Source organism: Manacus vitellinus, unplaced genomic scaffold, assembly GCF_001715985.3.
Source record: "Manacus vitellinus isolate BGI_N305 unplaced genomic scaffold, ASM171598v3 scaffold_5_pilon, whole genome shotgun sequence".
Taxonomy (NCBI): Eukaryota; Metazoa; Chordata; class Aves; order Passeriformes; family Pipridae; genus Manacus; species Manacus vitellinus.
The window spans coordinates 11,051,307-11,072,783 of NW_021940682.1; the positions used below are offsets into that span (position 1 = coordinate 11,051,307).

Sequence of the window (21,477 nt, forward strand, 5' to 3'; positions counted from 1 at the left end):
TCTGTTATAACACTAAAATTATAGCAAGCTCAGATTGGTTGCTGAGAACAGTTGTTATCCACGAGCCAACAAATTTAGCAGAGTCTTAACTTCGTTAGCAATGTCTAAATGCATTAGCCATATGCTCCTCAGCATATGGGTAAATACATAACAATTTATTTTCATTAGGGTTTTCTTACAAGTGCTGCTAACCCAAGCTCCACTAGAAATGTTTACAGCATGACATGTCTTTTCACATAAGAAGCTGGCCTTCTGTACAGCAAGTCATCCTGAAAGGGTGGCAAGCAAGACACTTCCCCCGTCCTTTCTGGGAGTAGGCAGGTGCAGCTGCTGCGGGTCTGATCCGCTGCAGCTAGCTAGGCTTGGTTTCTGCAAGGCTTTATATTAAAATGAGTAATCGAAGGTTTTGGGGAACTGCCTCTTCAAACATGTGTAGTTAATTCCCTGGTACTTGTGTGCTGCCTTCTGGTTGCGTACGATGTACCTCGGCTGGCATCACCTCCTGGTACTTGGATGTAAGACTCATGACTTCTGGGTTCTCCCTGCTTTCTCCTTGCCCCAGGAAGGATGTAGGGTTGAAATATAACTTTCCCTAAGAGGGACTGAGTGTGAAATGAAGTCATACTCATGGCCTGGGCTGGGAAGGGCAGGGTGGGTTTGTAGGGTGGGCACTGGGTAAGGGCTGCGAGGGGCAAATGTAAATGAGCTGTTGTGTGCTCAGGATTCTCCTAATTTCTCAGAAATAAATGAAAAGTTATTTTCTTGAGGTTTTGTTGGTTTTTTTTTGGGGGGGGGGGTTAAGTATTTATGCAACCTGATCCAGAAATGCAAGTTACCTAGAAAGATATCAAAGTATAAGAAAGAACTGATTTTATCAGAGAGGTATAAAGTTCAAAAGTTAATCTATTTCCCCATGGCCTTAGAGGCCTTGGCACATGTCTAAATTTAGATGGTAATGTGAAACAAGAATCAGCTAGAGTTGGATTCCAATCAGGTTTGTTTGAGAACTGATTGGGTTTTTATTGTGTGGTTTTTTATTTGTTTGTTTGTTTTAGGAAAGAAAAAAATTTCAACCAAAAGTTTAAACAAACCTGTGTGCTTCAAATTGCTATTTTTCCTATTTGTTTTTATCACCATGCAATGCAGTGAAATGGATCATAGTCTTGGATCATAGTCCTTGGACTTTTTAACTTTTCATTTTGTTTGTTAATTATTAACCTTTCTTCCTGCTTACATTTTGTAATTTTTTAATATTCTATGAATTTTAGATAATTTATAATAAGTCAGGGGGAAAAGTGAAGTAGTCTTTGGACAGTTGCACAGGGACAGTTTTAAATATTCAGGCAGTAAAAAAACCTCACTGAACACTGGTGCCTTATTTTACCCTACTACAAGAAAATTGAAAATTATAAACAAAAGAAAAAGAGATTGAAACTTAGCTATATGTTTCAAAATATTCTCAAATACATGTTTTGAAAATGAACTATGCAAGAAATAAATATTAAAATAATTGCGAAATTAGTCTTGACTATTTGATGAATTTCCGTAGTTTTTGAGCATTATATCTGATGGCTTTTTTTTCAATTCTCTGAGTATACAAAGCTGTTAACTTTCAGAGGCAGCGTGATGCCAGAAGTGGTTTAGGTAGGATTAGTGAAAGCTGGGCTAAAGGAACCATAAGAAGTCACATATGATGATAAGTTGAAATATTCTCTGGGAAGTTGAGTGGGACTTTAAACATAGTGGTTATTTTTCTGCTGAGTGGGGCTTTTCCTGTTCCACTCAGGAAAAGGGAAAAAGATACATGGTAAGAGCAGATGTTGGAAGGAAGAAGTGTCTCTTTGGACACACAGAGAAAGGGGATGGGGAAACCCTAATGTCTCCACTGATTTGCCTCTGTTTGCTTCTATGTCCATATATTTAGAGGAAACAGCAGGTGATAAGCTCTGGATAGGATAAGGGACCTTGTGGCTCTAGGGAGTAGTCTAGGAAAGAAGTACAAAGAGGTATGAATAAGAAATTGGTGACTGATGTATGATTTTTGCAAAGGGGTGAACTCATCTACCTTGATCTGTTAAAATGCTGCAACATGTGATGTGTTGTGAAAAGTATGTGACAAGGCAGAAGGAGGAAGGGTAGCATTTGATGTATCCTTATTTTTGTTCCACTTCTGAATGCAATCTAGGACAGGAGCCCCTTGCAGCCAAGATAGGGTGGGAAAGGTGCTTGATCACAGAGAAGGGGGAAATGGGAGAGCTTTGGGGGGAAAAAAGCTGCAGTTGGTGACCTTATACCAGAGGTCTCTATTTTAATAAAGAGTCTCATAAAGTTCATCACAGATAGAATTAGGGACCTTGGAAGTATCTTGTAGTTATATTTGTGTTTATATTTTTCACTACCTTTTTTTTTTTCTCCCCAATGCCCCAGGGAGCCATCTCCAAGACCTCATAAACGCGAGATTTCATTTTCTAATGCTATTTCATTTCCTGGATGGAGGACCTGCCACAAGAAGACCAGACCTCAAATTATAATAGCCCTATAAATAACTCCCTAAGGCAAAGGGGAAAAAAGAAAGCCTTTGAAAGACAACCGCAAATGCAAAAATGGAGGGTTTGGGTTCTTGCAGAACCAGACTAAGGAGTTGTAATTAGGACATGGTTAATTTTGGGGTTTCCCTGTTTATCTATTTGCATTGTTTACCTACAAAGTTATATCTCAAAAGTCCTCAGAGGTCTTCTGCTTGAGCTTAATTTTCTACAGTGTTTTGGTGCCTTTTGGCCTGTCTTTAGAGCCTGCTAGAAAATGGAGTTTTCAGGTAAAATTGAAAACAATCCAACAAACTGACTAAAACAAATACAATGATGGATCGAGCAAAAATAGTCCGAAAATGCAACTTTTTCTTCTTTCTGGGTGAAGTCGTTTTATTTCAGCAGACCCAGACAGTCTGCCTCCTTTCTACTGGAAATCTGTGCAGAATTGGCACATTGACTAGAATAAAAACATTCCCAAGGAATCGGCGTGTTCTGTCAAAACATTTGAACAGCTACCGTCTCCCAGAGCACAGCACTGCTCCGGAGCCGGCATAGGGAGCTCTGCAATGTGTGGTGCAGGCTTCCCCTCCAACCTCCCATCTCAAATCTACCTTTTCACATATTTACGGGCCAAGTGTTTCAGGTTCAACTATTTTTAGTTGTGGAGGTGGTAGAGAAGGAGGTTTGTGAGAACCTTTTGCACTATGATGAGACCTGTGTAAGGGCTGTCTTTTCTTTGTTCCCACTAAGGCTGTGTTTTAGGTTGCAAAAGACCTTTAAGATCGAGTCCAGCCATTTACCCAGCACCATCAAGTCCACCACAAAACCATGTCTGTAAGTGTCACATCTACATGTCTTTAAAATACCTCCAGGGATGGTGACTCAACCACTCCCCTGGACAGCCTGTTCCAGTGCTTGACAGCCCTTTTAGTGAAGAAATTTCTCCTAACACCTGAGGGAAAAGTCATGAAGGTAAGGTTGTAGGATTCCAGCATCTTTCTGTAGCAGGCTGGGTCAGTGTACTGGCCAGGGACAGCTGGGCTGGCAAATCTGAGCTCCAGGGGAAGTCCTGATGTGCAGGGACGGGATTCTCCACCAACAGATGTCTCTGTGCCGTGCCTCTTTGCTGCTGCATGACTGCTACAAGTGAAGTCAACCTCCAGCAGCAAAGTTCAGTCTCTGTGTTGTGGAGTAATGATAATTGGGTTTTTTTTATTTGATTAATTTTTAAAAAATAAAATTGTAGTCTTTGGCTAGAAGGTGATACATAGCAATTACAGTATTTAACTAAGCAAACTGTGATTATACTCAACCTTTGCAGCAGGACACTGATTACTTTACTTTTGCTAAGTAGTATCTTAGTCCCCTAGCACTGAAATGAAGGGATTTCGCTGGTGAGCTCTATTCTGAATGAGACTTGCAAATTCAGGCCTGCAGCCAATTTACCAGAGGTGCTGTCTGTCTGTTATTGAGACCAATTGCTTAGGAATGTAATTGTATCATTCTTGTTACTAAAACTGATATCCCCTGCCTGACTGCAGCTAAATGAGTTTTTATTTTTGCAGAATTTCTGGGCTGTTGCGTGATAAGGCATTGTGGTGGACAGCATGCAGTCAGTGGTTTGAAACAAATGGGGTTTTTCTTCTTATTTGACACAGAGGTGTGTATTAAGCAATACTTTACTGTGCTTGATGCAGTAGCAGATGGTGTCCTTTAAGGCTGCACATGTAGCCTGTTAGAATGAGTACCATACCTGCTTGTCTAAAGCCTCATTCAGCAGAAAAATAATTTATAAATAACGTAAAAGTAAACAAGGTGAGAGGCAAGCAACCCTACGTATGTGCTTATCTTGTCTGCTGTGGCGCACGCCCTCATAGCAGTGCAGTGCCATTTTATACAAGTGGTATCACTGAGAAATGTGATGGAAGAAAAAGATCTGTGCCAATCAGAGCAGGGAGGGCAGAGGTGGCTCATAAACCAACCCTAGATCTGCTCGGGTTAGTGTCAGCACAGCAATCTTGCAGGGGGTGGGCTGTGAATGTGCATTCCTAAGTCTGTTACTTATCCCCTGGGCCAGAAGGGCCAGATGTGTTGCATAGGCAACATATTTAATCTGTGAATGATCATTCCTGATGGATTCCCTCCAGACAGTCCAAAAGTTACATTACTGAGCCCCAGCCCACTTCCATAGAAAGGCAGGACCACCCAATCTAGTGCCTTTAGGGAAGGGAGAAGGTGGAATTGCTGTGACCTCACATTTTATCAAGCAGCTGAATGCTCTATGGCCAAAACGCTTATATACTGGTGTCTAACCCAAGGCAACTAAAGCCATGCTTAGGCACCTAAAAGCATAAACATATGATTGTCACGGGAGTTAACAGGTGTTGGTACTTTCAAACGTTGTTGTAACTCCTTTCATTCAGTTATGCAAAGTCTAGCCTGCTGCACTTAAAAATTTTATCTTGAGCATATATCATCCTGAAAACATATGGTCAACTTTGGGAGTCATGTTTCTGGAAACTGAGGTTTCCTACCCCTGGAAAGTTTCAAGGTCATATTGGACAGGACTCTGAGCAACATGATCCAGTTGAAGATGTCCCTGCTTATTGCAGGGGGGTTGAACTAGATGACCTTTAAAGGTCCCTTCCAACCCAGGCTATTCTATGATTCTATGACTGAGGAGAAAGCAATTTACCACAGTATGGCCATAGGGGAGGGGAAAACCTGTTAAAATACTTCTATGAACAATTATGGCAAATATATGTGAAAAGGCTTTGAGACTTTGCACAATGACGAGCCCATCTCTTGCTAGGAAGGGTAACAGGCTGCAACAACAGTGTCAGAATTGAAGCCTCTTATTATAATATATTATTGTCATGTAAAGATCTGAGACTTGGGTTTGTGCAGACTTACCACTGTCCTAACACAGGAGCATTCACTAGATATGCTAAAAAGCTTATCATCTGCAGAGGCAGACTTGGAAGACAGGAAGCATACTTGCAGTTTTATGGGCAAGGAAATGAAAGGCTGTGGCTATAAAAATTTTGCTTCACCTGCCCACTGAGACCCATAACCAAGTGCCTGCTGTCTTCACTGGGCATGGGAGCAGGTAGCGGTGACTCCTCTGAGCTTGTGCAGGAAGAGGTGGCAACAAAGGCTGTGGGCTGCATCTGCATCCAGTGGGCTATGGCACAGTACCACAATTGATGCCACCTTCCCAGAGTCCCCTGTTGCTGCAGGAGAAGTTTATATTACATGTAGGAGGATAATGCCTCAAAACATCCCCACTGGAATAAATAAGCATCTTAAGTTGGGAGTTCGAACACAACTTGCTTTTCTACTACTTTTGTAGTCGGTCTCATAATTTTAGTTTGGCTTAGGGAAAATAGAAATACGTGTTAAATTCATGCTTAAAAGATTGCTTCTGTTCAGAGAAATTTGTTATCCTTTTTCTCATTTTCAACAAGTAAACTTGCTTTTGCAGCAGAGATTTTGACATTAAGTGTCTTGATAGAATAATAGGCGTGTGATGGATTGCAATCTATTGCCTCAAGACTTTGCCAATCATAAACTAAAATCAGTTAATGCATTGAGTTAAATCTTGCTATATTGTGCAATGTGCTAGTAGTATTAAAAAAATCAATCCAGAAAATATATTGATTATATTATCTCCATAGCAACAAACAATAATAGGATAATGTTAGCTTAATAATTGTGCTTTGTGAAAACCTTTCAGAATAATTACTGCATTGTGGTCTTTTCACAATGTGGAATGCAATAACGCTTCTTCCTTGACTGCAGTCACCATCAGCACTGCGTCAAGAGATGTTGTTTTTGTGTGCATGCATATGTATTCATGGGTAATTTTGCTCCGGGTGAAACAATTCAGCAGACTATTTTGGGATCCATTTTTAAATGGTCAAGACCACAAATTGGCAATTGTTTTCCATGTGGGTTGTTTTCTCCCACCTCCTCTGACAACTGGCTACTGTAAAAAGAGGTCATTAACATTCCTTCTCCTGCCTCTTTCTTTACAAGGCACAAATATTTTGGCATGTAACAAAACTGGATGTCCAGCTACTGTGTTAAGGATTTGTGGGAGAGAGGAGCCCTGCTCTAAAGACAGTGCTTCATATCCGTTCTTTTAATCAAATTTAATCTATCATCCTCTAGGAATGACTTGTTCCACAGGAGCTGAGGTATTTGACTGTATTTTGGGGGACCTGATTCTCTTGTCATCCTACATTGTCATATAAATAATAACCTGAGGCTGTTTTGAATATATAGAGATATTTTCTTACATATAACTAGGGAGGTGTATGTATAACATTTTTAACTTGAAATTTTGGCAGGAGAGTCAGAGGACTAGATATATACACTCTTCATCTGGGTCTTGCTCTTACATTACTTCCACATCAACCCTGTAATTTTTATCCTGAGCTAAAAAGAGGCATTGACCCAAATCTATGTCGAAGAAACCAAGTTTTTAGAGTCGTGGTGTGGTTTAACCCCAGCCAGCAACCAAGCCCCACGCAGCTGCTCACTCACTCCCCCACCAGCAGGATAAAGGAGAGAATCAGAAGGATAAAAGCTTGAAAACTCATATGGTGAGATAAAGGTGGTTTAAAAGAGAAAGCAAAAGCCTCACACACAAGCAAAGGAAAACAAGGAATTAATTCATTGCTTCCCATGGGCAGACAGGTGTTCAGACATCCCCAGGAAAGTGGGACCCCATTGCGCATAACAGGTACTTGGGAAGATAAACACCATTGCTCCAAATGTTCCCACCTTCCTCCTCCTTCCTTCCTCTTTATATACTGAGCATGATATCATATGGTATGGAATATTCCTTTGGTCAGTTTGGATCACCTGTCTCCTCCCAACCTCCCATGCATCCCCAACTTCCTTGCCAGCATGGCAGTGTGAAAAACAGAAGAGGCCTTGGCTCTGTGTAAGTGCTGCTCACCAATAACAAAAACATCTCTATATTATTACCCCTGTGTTCAGCACAAATCCAAAACATAGCCACTGTTAGTAGTAGCCACTGTGAAGAAAACTAACTCTACCCCAGTCAAAGCCAGCACAAGTGGTGAAAAGAACCCCAGTTTAATCCATGAAGTTTAAGCAGACCCTAAAATGTCCTGTGTCTATGAAAGCTCTCAGGGACCTGGCATGTAGCTCTAGAGTCCATTCACCTTCTGGTCATGCCAGTATTTCCTGATGTACCTGGTGACCAAGGGCTGGGTTTAGACATAGTCAACAGAGAGAGTACACTGCTGCCAAATCTTGCACTGATGGAAGATTCTCCATGGCTTTCACAGGGTGGCCTGTGCTGTTCCCAGTGGTATGGTGGAATGCCCCATTACTTCCAAGGGCATGGGTGGATGCCACATTCTCTGATGGTCATTCCTCCTGCCCTTTTTCTGTAGGACAAACATTGATGTCAGATGGGTTAAACTTTTAGCACCTCTTCTAACTGTGCATCATTTTATTTTAATTCTTACTTCTGGAGAGAATTCGTCCTTCAGATGTCCCATAATTTGATTTCTTATTGTTTACCAGACAGGAGTCTCCTTTTCTTTGAAGACCTCCAGGAGAAAGCCCCTGCTTTGGAACCACTGCCTACAATATGTGACTCTCTTGGAGCTGGGAATGTGCAAACCCTCTACCCTCTGTAGAGTATAGGTATATTGCATACACAAGAAAAGCAGTAGAGTGCAAGAGTGCTGACAGTGTTCCATCTGAGATGATGTCTTCATCAGGAGCTTGATTGTGCTATTTTCCTCTAAAGTCCCTCCAGGTGGTTGCTTTATGGGGACAATGTGACGGAAGAATTGTTTTATGTCCCTGGCAGTGGTTACTTTCTGCCAGTGGCCCAGTCCCCTTGAGATGTGGCTAATTCACAGGGAGAGGGAGGAGTGGTGGTTGCTCTTAACTTTGTGCCTTGTGCCAAAGCATCTAGTCCTGCATAACTGCTGTACTGAATGAGGATGCCAAGCCCCTCTCTCCTTTTCTGAGTGCAGACGAATTCAGTTATGAAAGGGCAGCTAAATGCATTGGTTCCTCTGGAAAATATCTGATATTTGCAGATGTGCAGATTCATTAAAAAAAAAAAAAAGCCCAGATGGTTTGACAAGGTGTTTTTTTTCTGATGCTGCTGCAGAATCCAACCCTGAGTGATGATCTAGAAACAGAAATGAATGGCTGATATGAGCCAATTCAATCCCCATCTCCAAACCTGAGCTCTTTGGTTTATGAAATCGTCACAGTTGAAACTGTAACTGTGCTTCTGCTTGGCACCCCCTGTGCTTGCCCTAGGTGTTGGCCAGTGGCCTTGCTGATTCCTAGAGCTGCTTCAAATTCTCATTTCACTGCAGCCTTCTGTTTAGTTTCCTTGTGCTATCTCAGCTCCTACTGCTCTCTGCAGTCTTCTCTCCAGCCCACGCAGGGGTTGGCACTGTGTTTCTCTCTGCCTTTTCTTAATCCCTTGATCCAGAGAGACCTGATTTGGCTTCTGGTGTTTCTGTTTTCCATGCTCAGATGCTACCAGCTACAATATGGGTGGCTTGGGTCTTAAATAGTGTTTGGCTTCAGGACAGAACATGAAGAGTAACTTACCTTATGAAAACAGGGAGATTTTGTTGGAGTAATTATTTTAAGATAACTGAAAAGTCAACTGCCTGGTGTAATGTTGTTATAGGGGCTGCAGCTTGTCTTATTCCTGAAGGAATAAAACTATTCTATTCTGCACCAGATCTTACAGCACATCTCTGTCCGTAGTGGTCTAGGATAGACCTGTCCTACCTGGTGGCCTGTCAGTCTGTGACCAGGATGAAGCACACTGAGTGTTTGTTCCCATGGCTAGGGTCAAGATGCTTGTCACTCTGCATACTCGTGCCCCCTCATGCCCTGCCAAATGTATGGGCTCACCTCAAGGCTTGTGTGTGTCAAGCTGACGTGCCTACCCTTAACCTTGTGGCTTTTACAGAGGTGCCATGTGATAGATGGTAGTAAAAAGGGAACTGTCATGCCTGTGCCTGGCCTGTCCATGCTGCAGATAGCAGCAAGCTCTGTTCTGCATCAGAGGCCAGTACAATCTATAGGGACGTTTTTCTCTTTTCATGCTTGAGAGCTGCATCCATACAAGGTGGGAATTAGACAAGAGGAAGCCTGGGCTTGTCCAGCTATGTTAAAATACAGAAATAGTCCTAGTATCTTTCAGTAATGCATTATGTGGCATGATTAATGTCTGTCACATGTAATGCTTTTTCCAGGTCTCTTTGCTTGATGCAGCACTCTAGTGCTTGGGTTTGGGCACTGTTTTGTGTCTTAGTTTCATCACAATAAAAGATCACAATTTGGGAGCTGAACACAGTTGGAATTTGTGATAATCTTTAGTTTTTCCAGATGTATGTTTCATAGTTTCAAACTCATTGGTCACAGAATTAGGTGGTATTGATTTTTTAATCAGTTCATAAACAATGGCAAAGACCCCTAGCACTACACAAGGGCAGTGTCTCTGAGGAGGCCAAGATATTATCACAAACTGATTGAGTAATCTTGATTCCCAAAGATGAGGTTTTCTTGAAACCCACCTGTCTAAATAGTAACTAGTTAGGCACTAATGAATTAAGCAGTATGAGATGGCCCAGAGTTTGCATCAGAAAAGAAAGCTTAACCACTGTCATCCTAATTCTGTAGGTGAAAATGCAAGATTTTCACATGGACATGTAATGTTTCCAATATGTATTTCAAAGTCTGTTTACACTCTGTGGCACCCAAGACAGATTGTTGCACAATGGGTTCAGTTAATATATTTTATCCTTTAAAATTACATTTTCATAGTCTGAAGGAATCTGCTGTTGATGGGTCTGAAAATGAAGGGGATGCTCTTCTGAAGTGGGAAAATTCTTCTAAGGAAAGAGTCCCTGTCTTCTTTTCTTGGGAAAGAAATCAACTTTCATTTCTCCAAATACCAATTTGTTGCCCCCTAAAACAGTGTTTCCCAAATATTTGTTTTCCTTTGCTTCATCTAGCATGTCTCTCTGTCCTACAAGAAGTTGTTTCCATTTCTTTAAATTATGCAATTACTGTTTTGTTTCTCTTAAGGGAGGCCAGCAGAGAAAACTCATAAATTCATTCACCATTAGTAAAATGTGCTGAATGCTTATGCTAATCCATCTGAGAGACACTGGGCTCACAGTGAAAATCCACATTGCAAAGGTCTTCTATTGCACAGTGAATTTCCTCCTATAGAAAGTGCTGTGATCCTCTGCTTTGTTGTTGTAATTGACGATGTAGAAATATTAAGAAAGGCAGCAAAGGTGGTTAGGATCTAGCAGAATTACATATAAGTAGAGATTGTGTAGGAGAGAATTACACTCAGTTTGGAAAGAAGACAATTCAGAAGATATTTAGTGGAAATTACATACTCTAGTAAAAAAATAAATCCATCATTCCTTTATATTTTTTTCTAGTTTCTTATTTTAAATATATGTTTATAGCAGGATCAGAAACTGCAGTGAGTCTGTAAGACCTCATATGGAGCCTTTCATGAACACACATTGAACAAATTGTATTTCTATTTGTACATCTTCATAATGACATGTTTTCTGTTTTTGATAAAGGTTCCTAGAAGCCTGAATAGATGTCTCTGTGACATTTACTATGAAGTAAAATAAAGGCCTAGCAGGAGTGTTATCTAGACAATAGTTCTAATAAAAATAGTAAGTTTGCAATTATATCTCTGTAGCAGATATAAACAAGGTCTAAGCTAACAGCAGGTAACTTTCAAATAGATAAAAAGAAATATTATTCTAGCCAGTGTAATCAGACTGAAGAATTCATCATTGCAAGAATCAGGGAGTCGAATACAGCAGCTGGAATAATTTGAGGGTCTGGATAATTTTATGACTAATTACATTTGTAGCTATGCATACTATGATAAGAGTAATTGAATCTCAAGCTAATAGCTGGGTGAGGAAGAAACCTCCCTCTATTTAAAGCATTTTAGAGTCAACCATGTATGTAGGGTTCTTTTACTCTTGCCTTCCTTAAAAGCCTCAGGCATGTGATATGTCCAAAAGCTCAGAAATAGATCAACTTTGTTGATATTCCTTTCCTTTCTCATATATTGTCTTGTGTTTCCATGGCAGAGAAAGAACAGTTTTGTAAGCTACCAAGGAGGAGGGCTGTGAAACTTCAGCTTGTTTCTGGCTCTACCATTGACTTCTTGTTGGCATTTGGCAAATTGCTGAATCTTGTGTGCTTCCAACTCCCCACCTGTGACAGGTGGGCGTTTACCATCTCAGAGATGTTGTGGAAATGAAGTTTGCGAAGTGAAATAAGATTGAAAAAAGGAGAAAGACAAAAAGAAAGTGAGGAATCTCATTGTGCCAAATTAATGTATGAGACCATATTTATATAAGAATGAGTTGTAAAATTAAGTTGAATCAATTAGAAGTGTGAATGCAGCATGCACATAGGAAAGTGCAGTAAATAATTTCCACGAGAAGAGTCCCTCTTATTCCAGCAGTGACTGCATATCACCTTGCGGGGCTCATGGAGATGGGCTGTGGGTTATTCATACTATAGTTCATTTTTTCTAAGTATCCACATCTTGTCTTCTGTGCCACAAAACCCTTCTTGAGGATCTTGTCCCCAGTATTCTGACTAGAAGGGTGTTCTAAAATCTTACTACTGTGATAATCAATAATGTCCATCTAATTTCTAGCAACATTTATCCACAGCCAGTTTATACTACTTTGATCTTTTAGTAATGTAGGCCTTTATATTAAATAGATATTTTTCTCTCCCTGGTGATTACTCCCGGTACAGTTATAGACAGCAAGCATGTCTCCTCCCTTTGGTCTGCTAAAATGAACCTTTGGTTAGCTAAAATGAACTCTCCTAATTATGACTTGTAAGACAGGCCTTCTGTTCCCTAAGGATCCTTGTAACCCTTTTCTCCACTTGTTCCATTTTTAATTCATTCCTTTTGAACGTGGCTCATCAGATTTATATGCAGCATTCCAGAGAAAGTGTATCCCAGATATTCTGCATCTTAGTTTCCATCATACTTGTTCATCTTTATCCTGTGGTTAGTGTCCATCCAAGTTTTTCCCTTCTCTGTTATTTTCAAACAATCATCTACTACTGCAGAAATTCTTGGTGTTAACATAGTCTCTCTACGGGCATGAAGCTTTGCTTTCAGCTAAAAACTCTCCTCTATTGCAGTTGTTCAGGTTCTTTATGTTGTCCAATTCCTCTGATTTGACAATCTCAGTCTCTCTGCCTGCTGAGGAGAGGATCTGTCTTTACAACCCAGGACTGTGTACTTCACTGAAGCCTGACTACCTTTCGTGCCAAACTCAGTTCTCCAAAAATTGAACAAGGTTTGTCCCAGGACTGACCCTTGAGAAAACTATGGTTTTCCTCCTTTCCTGCCTGTACCTTTTCTTTCTACTCAGTCCATACTCATTTCCCTACAACTTCAATGTTTACTGCCTTTCATTTTTAATTCTGATTTTCATCCTTTCGGGTATGATTGTTTGCCAGCCACCAGACCAAATGCATTACTGAAATCTATGTACATCTTCTGTTGTTCCCTCACCTAGAAAATATATTATCTTACCAAGGAGAGATAGCAAGCAGTGTATCCCATTTCCCATTCCTGTGATCCTCTTTAAGTTATCTGCTGCGAAGCAGGGTGCCATGTTGGTACCAGTGAGCCAGGTGTGGTGCCTGAGGGACTGTTGACTGACTGGAGCTGTTCCATCCAGCAATGCCACTTAGGCAGTGCAGGTGCTTATGACTTGGATGTTAAAAACATATGGGGGAGTTTGTGAGGAAAATTTGAGGACTGTGTGTGTTCCACGCACTGAGAAATCTTGCACGCTATTGAGGTCAGGCTTGCAATTGTGCATTTACTTGCTTGGCTTCCCCTCCCTCCAACTCTTCAGTTACCAGCCTATTAGAATCAGCCATTAACCTGGTTAATGGGGAGAAACAGCAAATACCAGAAAGGATGCTGTGCTTTACTTAATTCCCTCTTGGAAATCTGACTGTTATAAAATGTAAATGTATCAAGAAAAGGCTGCAAAGGGTCCAAAATATGTCTTAACTTTTGTAATGCAGTCACACTCAGGCAGAGGAGATTGAGATGAGGACTTCACTGGTGAGTGGTCTTTGGGGGCCAGAGCTGCCAAGGTGGCTTTAAGCTGGCTGCATGCAGGCTTTGGGGTGCTGAATCAGCATGACTGAGTTGTATTGTGCCATCTGATCCTTTTGGGTGATACTATTGATTGAGGTGATATCTGGATGCTTTCTTATCCTTTGTGTGATATGACTTGAACCCAAGAGCCTTTGGCCTCTCTGACTGGGGCAGGTGACAGATGGCAGAAGGAGAAGAGAGCAATGAAAAGCGTCGGGTCAGGGCAGAGAGAAAGGAAGAGCTTGTGCAAAAAGGGAAATAACCATCTTCCAGGGAAGGACTCGAGCCGTTTCTCTGAACAGTGAGACAACATCTCTTTGTTACGGGCAGCAGGAACTGATACAGCACACAGAAATAAACCTGCCCACTTAGTTTCTATTAAAGACCTGAAAAGGTAGAAGGAAAGAAATTTACAATTTGTTTGGTATTTAGTTCAGGTAATTTTTTTTAATTGTGTAATGAGAACACATTGTCCACATTTTCATATGCAGATTCAATTAGTGTTTAGTTAATTAGCCTTTACAGATGAGGATTAACTTAATTACATAACACTAACCTCTCTTAATAACTATTAAGGGTACGAAGGCTGCTTTTAATAAATTTAGAAGGGCTATATGTGTTTTTTAAAATCTGAAATGACATACACATAAATTAAACCAAATTACACACAGAGGGCAACCATTAATGGTAATGATCAAAGGAAACAAACTATGTACATAGCTCAGAATCAGGCTGGTTAGAAGTTCATGCTGTTTTCTTCCTCTTGTCTGCTGGCATCCTAGTGTTTTCAGTAGGATTATTACTGGAGATGATGTGCAGTCTGGGGTCATTCCTTCAGAGTGAGCTGCAGACTGATACAAAGTTGCTTTAATTAAATGTTAGCTTGTGTTAAAAAAAATCCCTTTGGGTACTAGGTTATTAGCAATTGGGTTTTTTTCAGGTGGTCTAAAGAAAAAAGACATGTAAAGCCCATTGAATACTAAAAAGCTGATCCATAAATGTCATTCATTGCCGTTTTATACCATAAATACTTGTATAGATTTTTAAATCTTTTGATATGCAATCAAACAATGCTACCGTGGTTATTAATATCACGATGAAACAGAATATCACATCTGACTATAGGGTGGTGAGGGTGGAGCATATATAGGACTAGTTGTGGGATGTGGCATCTTTGGCTTCTGAGCCACAAGTTTGAATCCCAGGTGTCCTGATAAGTGACTGACATCAGGTAATATGTGATACTTTTCAGAAAGGGGCAACAAAAGAAGCCTTTTCCCTTAGCTGTTCTTGCATGGGTAATGTTTCCCACTTGCAGTGAATTTTGATGGGCTCATCACATCCACCTCCACAGAGCTCAGTAGCTATTGTGGCATTCAGTATGCTACAAAATTCAAGGGCTACCATCATTGCATTCTCCAGGACCCTTTTTTGGAGTCCAAATTTTGAGTTACTGTCAGGAACCTGCATCTGCTGGATCCCAGCTTTGTGGCCCTCTTCAAACCATTTTGTCTAGTGACCCTTAAGGACTATAGCTAAATTCATAAACCACATGATTTGTTTTCCAACTGCAACACGCTGAAATGTTCAAAGTATCCTCCACTCAATCTGAATCAATTCCCGGTTGCAGCCAGGAGATCTGCAGGTATTGAGCAACTAATAGGAATAGTTTGGCCATGCCTCATGTTAAACACCCCAAAAATCAAAACACATTGCTACTCTGAAATACTGCCTCTTTCTGAAAACTTTGGCTTAGTGCCTAAACCCATTTTCAGCAAGGAGAGAAGATGACATTGCTGCAGATTTTTTCCTTGCTGTGAGGAACTAGCAAGGTGAATATGCAATGAGGAGGAATTTGCTGAAGTATCTGTCTTGGAGTGGCAGAGTCTATTTAAGAAAAGGAAAGGGGATACTTGAGCAATTGAAGCCCTTTCACGTATGCTGCTCAAGCTGAAGCTTCAGCATATGATATCTCAAGACAGATGGTTGGCAATGCCCAGACTTTGCTCTGGCTGATGCAGACCCAAATCTCGTTGTCTTCCATAGGGATTATACCTGTGTCTGAGGGCAGGACTTGGCCTTGTGAGTGGTTCTACCCACAGATGCAGCTGATGATACATGCTCAGAGGAAGGGAAGAATGCAAATTCCCTGCAGGGAGGCAACTGCCAGCCATGTAAACAAAGAAGCCTTCTGGGTGTGCAGCAGTCCCCCCACTTGAGCTGCTGTTTCCATGGTATACCAGATGCTGTAAAATATGCTTTCTGGAGGGAAAGAAGCTTTTCATACTCCTGCATTATTTCGTTTGATAATGAACTGTCATCAGGCTGGTACCTCACTGTATGGGCCACCTGCAACACGTCCCCCCTGGCCTGCCCCTTTTCTGAATTGTTGTTGATAACAATTCATATTCTGCAGCTTCCAAACAAAGAAAAAGCTAAGTGACTTTTTGGACTTGGAGCGCATTAGCGACTATGCTTTTAATTGTTATGAGTGACTGTGTAATGCGCTACAGTTCCTCCTGATGCACGATATCATCTCATGACACTGTGTGTTGTTTTGCTTTTCAGTTTCCTTCTGTTTTCTTAAAAAATCGGAATACGTGTTTCCATTTTTCCTTGATTTTTGCCTGCCTAAAAACCATATTGCTTTGTTATAACTCCTGTCTTAGGACTGTTAAAGCCACTGGGTACAAGTTAGAAGGTACCATTTCTGAGTTTGCTTCCTCTCATATTTATCCACTGGTTGATCTTCAGCCAAAGAGAAGTGATCTCTACCTCCATTTTCTTGTAAAACAGCTGCTGGTGATGGGCAGGTGCTTAGTTGTATAATATATACCAAGTGCAATTGCAATTATAGACCTGCACAAGCTTGCAATAATGAGCCTTGAAGCAGACCAACCTCAAACAGTGTATATGAGTTACCAAAAGCACTTACAAGGCTTGCTGTACTTCAAACATGACTCATAGGAGGAGGAGGAGGATGTTTTCAGGGTACCTGTCTGCTGGAAGCCGTGTTCAGGGATGATGCTGCAAAACTGGCAGAACAGTGTGGATGTGGTAGATCCCCTCACTGTGTTCTGAGTCCATTGCAGGTTCATTGGCCTTCCTCGTGGCTATCAAAAGCAAACACAGGCACCTTCGTATGACTCCAGCTTCCTCCAGCTGAAATGTGTGCCTTGCCTTGTAAGGGATGCGTGTTCATGTACTCTCTGCCTCTCCCATGCTCTGGGTACTGCAGCCTCGCAGGGCTCTGCGTGTGCTTGTCTTTCCCAGGCAACCCAAGGCTTACCAGGCCTGTGAAGAGGGCTAGGATAGCAGGGGGTCCCTGGGGGTGAACAGTGGAGACAGGTAGTGGTGAGTATGTGTGTGCGGTGGTGCAGGACATAAGAAAGTGTCCTGAAGTATAGAGAATGAGGGCGTTTCTTATTCCTGAGGATGCTTTCTCACAGTCTCTACCTAGGTACTTTTCAACTTCTTCTCTCCCCCCACCCTGCAGGCTTGTACTTCTCACTTTAAGGAAGAAAAATTAAGTGTGGTTAATTTTAAGCCAGTGCAATCATTTAGGAGTCCTAGAGGTGAAAAACCAGTTACTGGTTAACAGACCTGATTTGAAATGTGTTCTGCCTGACCCCTCTACTGTAGTGAGCCAGGAGCAGTTATTCCAAGAAGCTGACTTTCTGGAAGGCTTTTTCACTGAATCATTTAAAGCCTAGGCTTTTTGAAAATGTTAATATCCTGCTGGCTCACTGGAATGCAGCTGGTGGGTACAGCAAGTGCAATACCTATGTGCGTGCTTGCAATCCAAAGCACAGTTTGGCAGGCAAGGTTCAGGCTGTGGTGTGGGGTGTCCTCACTGAAGGCTCAGGCTGGGAGGAAAGTGGGCTGGAGAACAGACCTGATTTGGCATCGTCTCACAGGCCTGGAAGTCCCTCTGCCCTGAGCAACCAATACAGTTGTGATACAACGGTGCTTTGCACCCCTTGTTTGACTGTGCCCGGTGACCTCGAGCGGTGCCCTGTGTCACACTGGTGCCTCAGCGTGGCTGCAAGTGTCAGCTGTGTTTGTGCAGGTCGGAGCTGCTCTCCCAGGCAGAGTGGTCAGAGCGTGCCCATGAGCTGGACCTGCTGTACTCAGCCTTAAACGATCGCCTGGAGAATAGCGCTGGGGGGAATCTGGCCCCAGAATTTCTCGTTGCATCAGCAGGGGAAGGCAGTAGACAACCTTTGTAATGCTGAAATCATGGCAAATGCAGGTTGAAGTCCTGCAACGGCTGAAGTATCGCTATAGCAAAATGCAGGGCGGTGGGAATGTGTATGTAGCTTTTCCCCTCCCATGGTGTCTGCAGATAAAAGCCTTTTTGAGTTAGCTGTATGTATTTGTGGTATTACAAAGGCTTTGTCCACCTTCATTTCTGTGTGCTAATGGATGAGGCTTTTCTGCTTAGCTTAGTAGTAAAGAATTTTTCATGTGAGAATATGTTTTCTTTTCAGGCAATGCATATTCTCTTCAGGCAGTCATCTAATTCACCTCTTTCATAATTTTATCTTTAGTGTGTTTTCTTACACATCATCCAGTGCTTTTTGTAGCTAAAGAAAAACCTAAAGTTCTTGCCTCTAAACCGGAGACGTATTGTCCTGCAGAATAAAAGTATTGCAAGTCCAGGGTTAAAAAAAAATAAAAAGCACAACCATACTATAAGAATGAAACAGAATTGAGGGGCTCTACGAGAAGAGGACTGTAGGTGATGGTAAGTGCTTTACTGATTTGAGCAATAAGTTAGCACCCAAGGTCAGATAACTGCTTCTGATTACCAGATTTTCTTGTGCTTAGTGTGGTAAAATGCTCTCGAAGCGTACACACATTTCATGGTCTTGTTTATTTATGTCAGCAGTAGATGTACTTACAGCACTTCATATTGTGTGAGCTAATACCTGCCGTATGTCGTAAAAATAAGAAAGATCCAATATGAGGCATAAGTATTCTACTTTATTAGTAAATTTTCTCTTAGAAATGAAGATAGATCATGATAGACTTCCTTGAATTGAAAGAAATGCAGATTAATGCAGTTAAATGTGTTGTCTTTTCATAGATGGGTTACAAACACAATGGAGCATGATTCTCAAATACTGTAGTTTCATTAAAACAGATTTTTTTTTATGTTCACTTTTGGGGATGTATTTTGCACACCTTTAGATTAATCAATTTGAATCCATTTAGGACACTAACAATTTAGTATAGTGGCAGGTTTATTTAGATAAATGTTTACCAATTTGCATCAATTATGACAATGAAATGCAGTAAATATTCAAAAAATGTTTTAAAACTTATCTGCTTACTGTTCTGCAGAGTGTCTCAGGTGACTGCCTTGTACTAAACTCCAACTTTGCAGGTTTGCGTGGTTTTTTTTAAGTAATGTGACTAAAACCAAATCAAGATGACCTCACCACATTCCCTGTGTTTCTCTTTTGTGCATTAAGTCACATATTAATTTCTCTGTTAATTTCTCTGTCAGTTTTCCCATCCATTCAGGTATCTGAAAAAAATTGAGTCAGGACCCCAATGAAAAAAACTAGTTTAAAAAAGAATACATCATGAAACACTAACAGATTTTGGAGTGTAAAACCTTGATGAAAACATGTTTCATGACTTTCCAGGTATTTTTTTGGGTTGGGATTTTTTTTCGTTTTCGGTCATAATTTCTGGACTCTATGCATGGCACATATGGACAATGAGAGAAAGGTGAGGCTATGAGTTAATGCCATGGTTCCTCTGGATGAGGTTCAGAGCTCTTTGTGAGTGTTAGCAACACTGAGTAATAGTTTCTGTTAAGTACTGCTCTAAACTGCTTTGTTATTTTTATTTTTCTCCAGGGTTTTTGGGAAAACCACACAAAACTCATTATGGAATATGGACCTGTTTGTGGGTAAGCTTAGCAGTGCCATCAGCTTTCTTCTTTCCTGGCTGGCTCTTGCTGTTTGAGTTTGTTGGGTGGGAGAGGAGAAAATACCAAGATAAGATGTTCATTAAAATTCCGTGTGCACTGTTTCAGCCTGGGGGACAGAGGTGGAGGTGGTTTGATTACATGCAGCAAGTACTCTTGCCTTATTTTAGTTCATCATTTGGTGTTGGACTTCATTCTTCTCTTTCTTATTTTAATTATGCACATAAAGTTTAGTCCTTTTCAGAACTGTACAAAGCTACCAGCCTTCAATATTCTCTTTTCATCTGCATATTCTTTATACTTACAGTGAACAGTGGAAATAATAATTTGTCATCTTAAAAAAACCCTCATTTAGTTTATGAAATTGTAGGAATTTGGTTCAGCTGTTCCTATCTATATTTATGCAAAATTCCTCAACTTAAAATACAATGAAGCATAGATTAGAAATGAGGCATTCCTCTCTGTATAGCTCTATATAGCTCAGCTCTGCTATCTTAGCAGTTTATTAGGAGTAAAGAGGGTTTAAGCAGTATATCCCTTCATAGAAGCCCTTCCACGTTTCTGTGAATGTCATTTCTGTTCCAAGAACTACTTTCCAGTTGTCATCGTTTTAAGTGGAAATGCAGTTATTTCGTGGTAGCTTCTATTACTGTGGTTATTTGGTATTTGTAGCATAACTATTATTTCAATATATAGCTATCAAGCAATATCCACAAAGTGCAGAAAATGTAATTTTTTTTCCCCCCTGTGGTCTGCAAGGGCTTTAAGACACTTGTAAGAGAGCATGTATGAATGTTTGTGTGTATACATATTTGATTGTAAAAGATACCAATACGCTTTGTATGCTCTTCCATCAAAAAAGCTCTAGCAGAAGGAAGTCAGACTCAGGCATACGAAGCATTTGATGCTCCAGTCACAGTCGCCTTGTGGCATTTATGCTCAGCCCTAAGGACAAAGTGCTGCAAGAAGTGATGGAAATAATGAATTGCAAGGGTTAGGTGCTTGTCTAAGAGGAAATAATACAGTGTCTTGGCTGGCCAGGAATGGGAAAAGATATTCATTAATGCTGTGGCAATTTGTATGTTGTGTAACAAATGGAAAATGACTGAGGCATATTATCTCCGTGACCTTTGGTGTGATGCCCTTAAATGACAATAATGTAAGAACACTGGCATTCATTCTTCAGTATATTTCCCTCCTTATTAATATCATGGCTGTTTTTTTCCTAAGCCGAATTTGAGACAAGTTGCTATTTAGTCATCTGTCTGCTCACTCAGCCAGGCAGAGGCTGTGTCATTGGAGAAAGAGATGTATAATTACAGTGTGTGAGCAGATAGAAAGTTTCATTTCTCCAATCTACTCACAGCTGTTAGGGAATGAAACCTCTGTGAGACTTGCATGGGCTGCAAAGCTGGATGATGGTGGTAGTGGTCAGCCAGGACAACTCTGCCTCTTTGGATTCTGTAGGCAGGAAGCGTGAGCAGATTGAGCACAGGTATACTTCATTTATTGCATGCATGGAAAACTCAATTTGTGAGGGACCTAGGAAGCTGGCAGAGAAAAAAAATTCTGCTGCTTGATATCTCCCAGGAAAATAAAGCTGGATGCAAACAATGCTGTGTTCGAGGTAAGGTCTATGTGTAGTTGAAGGAGGATGTTTTAAAACCTGGCTCGTGAGCTGCTGTTCAATAGGTGTGGTGTGTGTCAGGGGATATTTATCATAGTCCTGTCAACTAAAAAAATTCCTTCTCTTTCTCTATAAGTCTTCTGTATGATTCTTTCTGTGGTCCTTT

General features: G+C 41.0%; 1 protein-coding gene across 3 annotated transcripts in view; it reads left to right on the forward strand.

Annotated features, from left to right (window-relative positions):
- The window catches only part of TBXAS1 (thromboxane A synthase 1), a 252,202-nt gene that overhangs the window by 82,261 nt on the left and 148,464 nt on the right, over window positions 1-21,477 (forward strand). For all 3 annotated transcript variants that reach the window (XM_018080889.2, XM_008927978.3, XM_018080888.2), the window contains one exon: window positions 19,614-19,666. In XM_018080889.2, coding sequence (XP_017936378.2) covers window positions 19,614-19,666 — 53 coding nt within the window. The remainder of the gene's footprint in view (window positions 1-19,613; window positions 19,667-21,477) is intronic.